Raw genomic sequence first — 12,178 nt, 5'->3', positions numbered from 1 at the left:
TGTTTTATCGGGAGTATAATTTAAAATTGGCTAGGAATAGACTAGTATTTATTGTCCATCCTCAGTTGCTATTGTAAGTGATGGTGACCTATTGTGTCTGAATTGCTGCAAGCCATGTAATGTAAATATGTCCACATGACTGGTATAAATAGAATTCCAGGATTTTGACCCATCAAGAATAGTGATATAAAAGTCAGAATGGTGCATTAATTGAAGAGGAACTGGTCATGTGACTGTGGTTCCATGCATCTAAGTGGAAATGAAGTTTGGATGAGCTGTTGAAGGAGCTGTGACAAGTTGTTTCAGTACATTGCTGCTATGTATTTCCTTTACTGTGCATTAGAAATAGTGCCAGTGAATGCTCAAGATAATGGATAAGACCATAAGACATAGGAGTGGAAGTAAGGCCATTCGGCCCATCGAGTCCACTCCGCCATTCAATCATGGCTGATGCGCATTTCAGCTCCACTTACCAGCGTTCTCCCCGTGGCCCTTAATTCCTCGAGACAACAAGAATCTATCAATCTCGGCCTTGAAAACATTTAGCGTCCCGGCTTCCACTGCACTCCGTGGCAATGAATTCCACAGGCCCACCACTCTCTGGCTGAAGAAATGTCTCCGCATTTCTGTTCTGAAATGACCCCCTCTAATTCTAAGGCTGTGTCCACGGGTTCTAGTCTCCTCGTTTAACTGAAACAATTTCCTAGCATCCACCTTTTCCAAGCCATGTATTATTTTGTACGTCTCTATTAAGTCTCCCCTTAATCTTCTAAACTCCAACGAATACCATCCCAGTATCCTCAGCCGTTCCTCATATGTTAGACCTGTCATTCCAGGGATCATCCGTGTGAATCTCCGCTGGATACGTTCCAGTGCCAGTATGTCCTTCCTGAGGTGTGGGGACCAAAACTGGACACAGTACTCCAAATGGGGCCTAACCAGAGCTTTATAAAGTCTTAGTAGTACATCTCTGCTTTTATATTCCAACCTTCTTGAGATAAGAGACAACATTGCATTCGCTTTCTTAATCACGGACTCAACCTGCATGTTTACCTTTAGAGAATCCTCGACTAGCACTCCCAGATCCCTTTGTGCTTTGGCTTTATTCATTTTCTCACCATTTAGAAAGTAGTCTTTGCTTTTATTCTTTTTGCCAAAGTGCAAGACCTCGCACTTGCTCACGTTAAATTCCATCAGCCATTTCCTGGACCACTCTCCCAACCTGTCGAGATCCTTCTGTAGCCTCCCCACTTCCTCAGTACTACCTGCCTGTCCACCTAACTTCGTATCATCGGCAAACTTTGCTAGAATGCCCCCGGTTCCCTCATCCAAATCATTAATATATAATGCGAACAGCTGTGGCCCCAGCACCGAACCCTGCGGGACACCGCTCGTCACCGGCTGCCATTCTGAAAAAGAACCTTTTATCCCAACTCTTTGCCTTCTGTTAGACAGCCAATCCTCAATCCATCCCAGCAGCTCATTTTCGAACACCATGGGCCCTCACCTTGCTCAGCAGCCTCCCGTGTGGCACCTTATCAAAGGCCTTTTGAAAGTCTAGATAGACCACATCCACTGGGTTTCCCTGGTCTAACCTACTTGTTACCTCTTCAAAAAATTCCAACAGGATGAGTGCCATTCAGGCAGGCACAGAGTATTCCATCATGCCTGTGCCTTGTAGATGGTGATAAGCTTTGGACTGGTCAGGTTCGTCTCTGACCTGCTCTTGCAACCACAGCATTTGAATGATTGGTCTAGTTCAGTTTCTGGCCAATGGTAATCCCCAGGGTATTGACAAAACAAAATTCAGTGAATGTCAAGAGAACATGATTAGGATTCTCTTTTTAATTAGAGATTATCATTATTATGCAAAACGCTGTTGCGGCCACACTTGGAATATTGTGTACAGTTCTGGTAGCCCCATTACAGAAAGGATGTGGAAGCATTGGAAAAAGTACAAAGGAGATTTGCCAGGGTGTTGCCTGGTCTGGAGGGAAGGCCTTATGAGGAAAGGCTGAGACTTCGGTCTGTTCTCATTGGAAAGAAGAAGGCTACGCGGAATTTGATAGAGACATACAAGATGATCAGAGGATTAGATAGGGTAGACAGTGAAAGTCTTTTTCCTAGGATGATGACGTCAGCTTGTACAAGACGGCACAAGTACAAATTGAGGGGTGATAGATTTAAGATAGATGTCAGAGGCAAGTTCTTTACGCAGTGTGTGGAATGCCCTACCTGCTAAGGTAGTCAACTCAGCCACATTAGGGAGATTTAAACAATCCTTAGATAAGCACATGGATGATTTTGGGATAGTGTAGGGGGACGAGCTGAGAATAGTTCACAGGTCGGCACAACATCGAGGGCCAAAGGGCCTGTTCTGCGCTGTATTGTTCTATGTTCTTTGTTCTAATACCTGGAACTTGAATTGTTCCAGGTATTAGTTCAGAAGTGGGAATGTTTGGTGATGACTGCACAGCCCCCTTTGCTTGTTTCAGAATCTGACATGTTGCAAATGGGGCTGTGCATTATGCAGTCATCACCAAACATTCCCACTTCTGAACTAATGACAGTGAAATGATCATTGATGAAGTAATTGAAAATGGTTGGGCCTCAGACACTGAGGATTTAATAGCAGAACACTTAGAAAGGAGAGGTAGAATTAGACAGTCAGCATGGATTTGCAAAGGGATAGATAAAAATGTGATCAGACAGGAAACGAAGAGTAGGAATAAATGGCTATTTTTCCAAATGGCGGGCAGCAACTAGTTGTAGAGATCAGTATTAAGATCCCAGCTGTTCATAATACATGTTCATGGTTTAGATGTGAGTACAAAATGTAATAACTCAAAATTTGCAAATGTTGGTTGGGGGGGGTGGTGAACTGTGAGGAGGAGGCAGAGATTTTGCACTGTCGTTGGACAAGCTGAGTGAGTGGGCAACTGCATGACAGATGCAGTATAACATGCATCAATGTGAGGTTATCCACTTTGGGAGCAAAAACAGAAAAGCAGATTATTATTGAAACAGCTGTAAATTGAGAGATGGGAATGTTCAGTGAGACCCAGATGTCCTCATGTAGCAGCTATTGAAAGGAAGCATACAGCTATAGCATGCTGTGTAAAGAAGGCTATGTATTTCCATTCCACTATTTCCTATTTGACTAGTATTACCTCTAATTTTATCACCCTTGATGTCCCATGCAAGAGGATTAATCACCTGCAAACCCCTGTGATCATAGAGTTTTTGAACAGATTTGTAGCTCGGGTTGTGGATGAGGTCACAGATTTATTCACTGAACTGGTGCGTTTTCCTGCAGATGTTTTGTCTCCTCGCTCGGTGACATCATCAGTGCGCCTTGATAGAATATTGGTGGTTGGTATGGTTTTGATGTTGTCTCTGTTTTTTAGTATTCTGTGTCTGTGTCTGAGTAGTTTGTATGGAGTTCCTATTTAATGTGTTTATTGATTTGAGTTCCGGTTGGAGAAATTCTCTCACCTATCTCTGCTTTGCCAATCACACAGACAATGAAGGACATGACTTCAAATAGGACAATGTAACCATCCTAGCACAGGAAAAACAGAGACGAGACGATTCTCGCAAGAGAATTCCTGGAAGCCTGGCACTCCAACCAGAACTCAATCAGTTAAATACATTGAACTGGACCCTATAGACAAATCACTCAGACATAGAACCTAAAAATCAGAGATGCGTAAATACCAGGTGGGACAGACCACCAATACTTTACTAAAGACACATTAATGGTGTCACCTAACATCTGCAGATAAACGCACCAGCTCAGCGAGTGAATCACGGCCCTTTGATCATGTTTAACACTTTAATTAGATTACCTTTTAATCTTTAATTGAATGTAAATAGAGTCTGTGCAATGACCTTGATAACTTCATCTTTCTGATGAATCTGCACCACAGCAAAACCTTGGGCCATTGGAAAGCCTTTTTGAGTTGGAGTGATCACACCTGAATGAATAACTTCATCAATTCTTCCTGCAAAGATCATATTTCTCACATAGGGCAACAACACATTGTACCGCAAAATCACTTTGCTCTCCAGTAAGGATCTGTTGTAACAGTCTAAGCAAAAGCATGGTTAGCCATTAATGAGGATTTACAATGTGTTTTTGGGAATTGGAGAAAGAAACTTAAATTTTTGTGTCCTGCACATTAGGAAAACAGCCTGAATATTGACGTTGTGGAACAAATCTACAAGAGGAACCCAATTCTACGTTATACACATCATCCTCTGCATTCCTCACTTTTGCCACTACCATACGGAGACATCAATTTAACTTGTGAGTAAGGAATATCTGTTGTATAATTTACTGAAAGTTACATTTCTATAATATTGGGATATCTGGTCTGCATGGACGGGTTGGACGGAAGGGTCTGTTTCCATGCTGTACATCTCTATGACTCTATGAACTGAGTGTCACAACATTGTCAAACAAAATTTGACACCAAAATACATAAGGATGGCGAAAAAGCTTGGTATTAAGGTAGGTGCAAAGAGGAAAGAAAGATAGTGATTTAAGAAGGGAACTCCAGAGCGTAAGACCTCTACTGTGGGAGGCACAACCAAGCAGTGATGAAAACAATGGAAATTGGAAATGCACACAAGTATTATAGAATCCTGGACAGCACAGAAAGCTATTCATCCTGTCGAGTCTGCGCCAATTTGGTGCAATAGCAATTCAGCAAATCCTGCTGCCCTACTCTTCTCCTGTGCTGTAAATTGTTCTCTGGAAATGCTTATTCAACTCCCTTTGAGATGTCACAACTGAATTTGTATCCACTACATTGCAGAGTATTCAAAATCCTAACAACCTTTTGTTTTTAAAAAAGTTTTATTTCATAAAACCTTTGATCCATTTGCTGTTCAAGTTCAGTATATGTGCTCTCATTACCAACTCCCTCATCCAAAGGGAACACTATTTTCCCTCTTTTCTATCCAGACCTGTCAGGATTTGACCACCTCTATCAAATCACTGAACCTTCTTGAAGGAGCTGACGCTATTCCCGTTCAATACAGCCAAACAACTGAAATCCCTCATTCCTGTGAGCACATTCAACTTCATCCCTAATGACTTTGACTTTGGAAGGAAAAGCCCAGAATTAAATGCATACTCCAGTTGAGGCTAAACTAATGTTTCGTACTTATTGTCCCTCTCTTTGATATCATGTTCCTTTAAAAAGACCTGGATTTTATATTTTATTGACCACTTTCTCAATGTGACTGAGCATTTCAATAGTCTCTGCAGATGTAGTCCTCGGTGTCTCCACTCATGCACCTCCTTAAGAATAGTATTTTTATTTTATGTTTTGTTCTCCCTCCCATTTCATACTTGTGTCCGTTTAAGTGAGATGGCTATGGGTTTGGATCATTCACACCAACCTGTCTGTGTCCCCTTGAAATCTATTGCTGTCTGCTGACAATACCTCCAGATTTCATGTCACCTGAAAATGTTGATGTCATGTACTTGAAAGTGCAATTCCAGCTCTTTAGTATAGCACAGAAAAGACCCATTGAGTCTGCACTGATATAACTACAACTAAATATGTGCTAATCCCATTTTCCTGCATTTGTCCCATATCCTTGAATGTTGTGATATTTGAAGTACTGATCCAAATACCTGGTGAAGGTTTTAAGGTTTCCAGCCCCCCACCATCACAGACAGGACATTTCAGATTTTCTCCACCCTGCTGAGTGAAAAAGGTTTTTACCCAAATCCCCTCTGAATCTTCTGCTCCTTAAGCTAAAACTATGCCCTCTCATGATTGATTTTTGTCAAGCAAGGGGAAAGCTATTCTCTATTCACCCTGTCCATACCCCACATAATCATATGCATGTCAATCATGTCTCCACTTAGGTTTTCTTTAGAGCAGAGAAGACTTATCTAGTCTCTCCTAATAGCTCAATTTCTCCATCATAGGCAACATCCTGGTGAACCCCTTCTGAACCTCCTGTAGTGCTATCCCATCCTTGCTGTAGTGAGGTGGACCAGAATTGCACACAGTACTCGAATTATGGTCTGACCAACACTTTGTACAACTCCAACATTACCCTTATACTCCATGCCACAACTGATGAAAGCAAGTGGCCCATACCCCTTAACAATCCTAGTCACATGCTCGATCAACTTGAGGGCTCTGAGAATCATTTCCCCAAATTCCCTCTGTTCCTCAAAGCTACGGTGTCCTGCCACTCATTAAATACCTCCTCATCTTGTTTCCTGTTCCAAAGTGCATCACTTTGCACTTTTATGCTATCTGTTGCTGATCTTCCCATCTGCCCAATCCATCTATGTCCTCCTGTAACCTACTGGAACAATCATCCTAGTCATCTTCTTTGCTATCAACCACTCTACCAATCTTGGTATTGTCTGAAAATTTGCTTATATTGCCCCCCACATTTTCATCTTTATCATTTTTTTTAGATTAGATTAGATTACATTACAGCGTGGAAACAGGCCCTTCAGCCCAACAAGTCCACACCGACCCGCCGAAGTGCAACCCACCCATGCCCCTACATTTACCCCTTACCTAAACTACGGGCAATTTAGCATGGCCAATTCACCTGACCTGCACATCTTTGGACTGTGGGAGGAAACCGGAGCACCCGGAGGAAACCCACGCAGACACTGGGAGAATGTGCAAACTCCACACAGTCAGTCGCCTGAGGCAGGAATTGAACCCGGGTCTCAGGCGCTGTGAGGCAGCAGTGCTAACCACTGTGCCACCGTGCCGCCCACATTTATGTATATAACAAACAACAACGGTCCCAGTATTGATCCTTGTGGTACACCGCTGGACACCAGTCTCCGGTCACTCAAACAGCCTTCCACCATTACCCTTGTATCCTATCACTAAACCAGGTTCTGATCCATCTCGCCAGGTTTCCCTCAATTCCATGTGCTGTAACCTTCTCAATCAGTCTCCCAGGTGGGACCTCATCAATAGCTTTGCTAAAATCCATATAAACTACATCAACTGAACTTCCTTCATCCACACACTTGATCGTATTTTCAAAAAAAAATCTAACAGATTTGCTTGGCATGACCTCCCTCTGTCAAAGCCATGCTGACTATCCCTAATTAACCCAAGCCTGTCCAAATGGGTATTGGTTCGCTCCTTCGCAATTCTCTCCAATAGTTTTCCCACCGCTGCCATGAGACTCACCAGTCTGTAATTTCCTGGTTTGTCCCCCTTAAAAATTGAAACCAAATTTGGCATCAGCAAGTCCTCAGGCACATTCCCCACGAGGACCCCCCCCCCTCCCCAGGAATTTGTCTCTGAGCCCCTGCAATTTCATGCCTCACCTCCTACAGCAGACTATGATCTACTTCATCTAGGCCAGAGGAATCCTGTTTTTAAGCCTGACAGAGCCTCCATTACCTCTCAATTTCCTATGTCAACTTGTGCAAGTCCACCCCATTCCCTTTTCCTGAATCCTGTACTTACGTTCTCCTTTTCCAGACTGAAGAGAAGTATTCACTCAACACCCTTCCAATGTTCTGTGGCTTCACACACAGGTTGCCCCCTTGATCCTTAATGGGCCTTCTTTCCTTCGTTAACCTCTTCCCTTTCACATATTTATAAAATATCTTAGGATTCTCTCTCTAATCCTATTCACAAGTCCTTTTCCATGCCTCCTTTTTTGCTCTTTCTTTAACTTCCCTCCTGAAACTTCCTGTATTCCTTGAGGGCTGGAGCTGAATTGCATCCTTTAGACTTGCTAAAAGCTCAACATTTCTTTTTTATCTGGTCCTAAACTTTCTTTGACAGCCAGGATTCTCTGAATGTATTGGTCCTACATTTCCCTCAAAAGGCTACATGTTCATAGAATCATTGAAGAATCCCTACTGTGTGGAAACCGACCATTCGGCCCAACAAGTCAACACTGACCCTCTGAAGAGTAACCCATCCAGACCCATTCCCCTACCCTATTATTCTACAGTTCCCCTACTAATGCATCCAACCTAATCATCCCTGAATGCTATGGGCAATTTAACATAGAACATGACAGTGCAGTACAGATCCTTCAGCCCTCGATGATTGCACAGATTGGCTTTAGATTGTTGCACCAATCTAACCTATATTATTCCATTCTCATCCATATGCCTATCCAATGACCATTTAAAGGCCCTTACAGTCGGTGAGTCTACTACTGGTGCAGGCAGTGCTTTCCACGCCCCTACTACTCTCTGAGTAAAGAAACTATCTCTGACATCTGTCCTATATCTATCACCCCTCAATTTAAAGCTATATCCCTTCGTGCTAGCCATCGCTGTCCAAAGGAAGAGGCTCTCACTGTCCACTCTATCTAACCCTCTGATTATATGTCTCAATTAAGTCACCTCTCGACCTTTTTCTCTCTAAGAAAACAGCCTCAAGTCCCTCAGCCTTTCCTCGTCAGACCTTCCCTCCATACCATCCTCATACCATCCTCATAAATCTCCTGTGAACCCTTTCCAAAGCTTCCACGTCCTTCCTATAATGCAGTGACCAGGATTGTGCAGAATACTCCAAATGTGGCCGCACCAAAGTTTTGTACAGCTGCAACATGATCTCATGGTTCTGAAACTCAATTCCTCTACCAATAAAAGCTAACACACCGTATGCCACACGCACAGACCAAGTCCTGAACTACGAAAGCAACCACCCCAACTTGCACAAAAGAAGTTGCATCAAGACACTGTTCAAAAGGGCCACAACACACTGCAGCACACCAGAACTGCAAAAAGAGGAAGAACACCTCTACAATGTATTCGCCAAAAATGGATACCCCCGCAATTTCATCAACAGATGCCTAAGGGAAAGACAACGGAATGAGGACATGCCACAACCCAAAGGACTAGCCACACTACCATACATCAAGAACATTTCTGAACTGACAGCCAAACTACTACGACCACTAGGACTCATAACAGCACACAAACCAACAGCCACTCTCAGACAACAACTCACCAGGACAAAGGACCCGATACCCAGCATGAGCAAAACCAATGTAGTGTGCAAAATCCCATGCACAAATCACTACATAGGACAAACAGGAAGACATCTGTATCCATGAACACCAACTAGCCACGAAACGACACGACCAACTATCCTTAGGAGCCACACACGCAGATGATAAGCAACATGAGTTCGTCTGGGACAACACTACTATTATAGGACAAGCCAAACCGAGAACAGCCAGGGAATTCCTAGAGGCATGGCACTCATCCACAGATTCTATCAACAAACACATCGACCTGGACCCAATATACCAGCCACTGCAGTGGACAGCTGGAACTGACAACCGGAAGCGGCAGATTCAAACCACTACAAATGCAGGAGGAAAGATCACAGAAGCGCTTCACAGGAGGCTCCCAAGCACTGAGGATGTCACTAGACAGGGGACGAAACGTCTGCAACACAAATTTCCAGCTCGGCGAACAGAACCACAATGAGCACCCGAGCTACAAATCTTCTCACAAACTTTGAATTCCTGTTACTCCTTCCAAAGTGAATCATCTCACACGTTTCCGCATTGAACTCCATTTTCCAACTCTCAGCCCAGCTCTGCATCATATCTAGGTCCCTCTGAAACCAACAACATCCTTTATCACTATCCACAACTCTACTGACCTTAGTGTCATCCACAAATTTGCGAACCCATTCTTCTGTGTCATCATCCAGGTCATTTATATAAATGACGAATAACAATGGACTGAAAACAGATCCTTACACTATAACACTGGTAACTGAACTCCAGGATGAATGTTTCCCATCAACCACGACCTCCTGTCGTCTTCCAGCTAGCCAATTTCTGATCCAAACCACTAAATCACCCTCACTCTCATGCCTCTGTATTTTGTGCAATAGTCTACCTCGGGGCACGTTATCAAATGTCTTACTGAAATCCATATACACCATGTCAACTGCTTTACCCTCATCCACCTGTTTGGTCACCTTCTCAAAGAACTCAATAAGGTTTGTGAGGTATGACCGACCCTTCATAAAACTGTTGACTATCCCTAATCAACTTATTCCTTTCCAGTTGATTATAAAACCAATCCCTTATAACCCTTTCCAACATTTTACCCACAACTGGAGTAAGGCTCACTGATCTATAATTACCAGGGTTGTCTCTACTCCCCTTGAACAAGGGGACAACATTTGCTATCCTCCAGTCTTCTGGCACTATTCCTGTAGGCAATAATGACATAAAGATCAAAGCCAAAGGCTCTGCAGTCTCCACCCTGGCTTCCCAGAGAATTCTAGGATAAATTCCATCCGGCCCAGGGGACTTATCTATTTTTACATTTTCCAGAACTGGTAGCACTTCCTCCTTATGCACCTCAATAGTATCTTGTCTAGTAGCCTGTATCTCAGTATTCTCCTCAAACATTGTCTTTTTCTAGTGTGAATACTAACGCAAAGTATTCATTTAGCATTTCCCCTGACTCCCCACACAACTTCCCATTGCTATCTGTGATTAGCCCTAATCTTACTCCAGTCATTCTTTTATTCCTGATATAGCTACAGAAAGCCTTAGGATTTTCCTTAATCCTTCTCCACCAATGGTTTCTCATGTCCCCTCCTGGCTCCTCTTAGCTCTCTCTTTAGGTCTTTCCTGGCTAATTTCGAACTCTCAAGCACCCTCACTGAGCCATCACATCTCATCCTAAACTAAGCCGCTTTCTTGCTCTTAACAAGAGATTCAATTTCCTTAGTAAACTATGGCTCCCATGCTCAACCACTTCCTCCCTGTCTGACAGGTACATACTTGACACGCAATAGCTGTTCCTTGAATAAGCTCCAAATTGTGCCCATCCCCTGCAGTTTCCATCCCCATCCTACGCATCCTAAATCTTGCTTGATTACATCGTAATTGCCTTTCCTCCAGCTATAACCCTTGCCCTCTGGTGTATACCTATCCCTTTCCATCACTAAAGTAAACATAACCAAATTGTGGTCCCTGTCACGAAAGTAATCACCTACCTCCAAATCTAACACCTGGCCGGGTTCATTACCCAGTACCAAATCCAATATGGCCTCACCTCTTGTTGGCCTGTCTACATACTGTGTCAGGAAACCCTCCCGCACTCATTGGACAAAAACTGGCCCATCTAAAGTACTTGAACTATAGTATTCCCAGTCAATATTTTAGAAGTTACAGACCCCTATAACAATTCCCCTGTTACTCTCGCTCCTATCCAGAATCATCTTTGCTATCTTTTCCTCCACATCTCTGGAACTATTTGGAGGCCTATAGAAAACTCCCAACAGCGTTGCCTCTCCTTTCCAGTTTCTAACCTCAGCCCATACTACCTCAAGAGACGAGTCCTCAAATGTACTTTCTGCAACTGTAATACTATCTTTAACTAACAATGCCACACCACCCCCTCATGTACCATTTTCTCTGTTCTTACTGAAAAATCTAAATCTCGGAACCTGTAATAATCATTCCTGTCCCTACTCTACCCTTGTCTCTGAAACAGTCACAACACCGAAATCCCAGGTACCAACCCATGCTGCAAGTTCACCCATCTTATTCCAGATGCTCCTGGCATTGAAGTAGACACACTTCAAACCAACTTCTTGCCTGACGGTACCTTCTTACAATCTTGAAACCTTCGTTCTGACTTCACTTCATTCTTATCTTCCCATTTACTTGAACTACAATTATGGTTCCCAACCCCCTGCCGAATTAGATTAAACCCACCCCAATAGCATGAGCAAATTTCCCCCCAGGATATTGGTTCCCCTCTGGTTCAGGTGTAGACCATCCTTTTTGTAGAGGTCCCACCTACCCTAGAATAAGTCCCAATTATCCAGGTATCCGAAACCCATCCTCCCGCACCATCCCTGTAGCCACGTGTCCAACTCCCCCTCCCCCTCCCCCTCCCCCTCCCCCTCCCCCTCCCCCTCCCCCTCCCTCTCCCCCTCCCTCTCCCTCTCCCCTTCCCTCTCCCTCTCCCCCTCCCTCTCCCCCTCCCTCTCCCCCTCCCTCTCCCCCTCCCTCTCCCCCTCCCTCTCCCCCTCCCTCTCCCCCTCCCTCTCCCTCTCCCTCTCCCCCTCCCCCTCCCCCTCCCCCTCCCCCTCCCTCTCCCCCTCCCCCTCCCCCTCCCTCTCCCCCTCCCTCTCTCCCCCTGTTCCTCACCTCACTAGCAAGTGGC

The 12,178-nt window shown here is 44.1% G+C and overlaps 1 protein-coding gene across 4 annotated transcripts in view; it reads left to right on the top strand.

Annotated features, from left to right (window-relative positions):
• Positions 1-12,178, top strand: part of myo10 (myosin X) — a 333,744-nt gene that overhangs the window by 287,998 nt on the left and 33,568 nt on the right. For all 4 annotated transcript variants that reach the window (XM_087987033.1, XM_043689681.2, XM_087987034.1 and 1 more), the window contains one exon: positions 4,186-4,309. In XM_087987033.1, the coding sequence (XP_087843159.1) occupies positions 4,186-4,309 (124 nt within the window). The remainder of the gene's footprint in view (positions 1-4,185; positions 4,310-12,178) is intronic.

The sequence above is a fragment of the Chiloscyllium plagiosum genome, unplaced genomic scaffold (genome assembly GCF_037043375.1).
Source record: "Chiloscyllium plagiosum isolate Xiang-an unplaced genomic scaffold, Cpla_swu_hap1 HiC_scaffold_5, whole genome shotgun sequence".
Taxonomy (NCBI): domain Eukaryota; kingdom Metazoa; phylum Chordata; class Chondrichthyes; order Orectolobiformes; family Hemiscylliidae; genus Chiloscyllium; species Chiloscyllium plagiosum.
The sequence above is the reverse complement of the archived record's forward strand: the minus strand, read 5'-3'. Positions and strand labels throughout refer to the sequence as shown.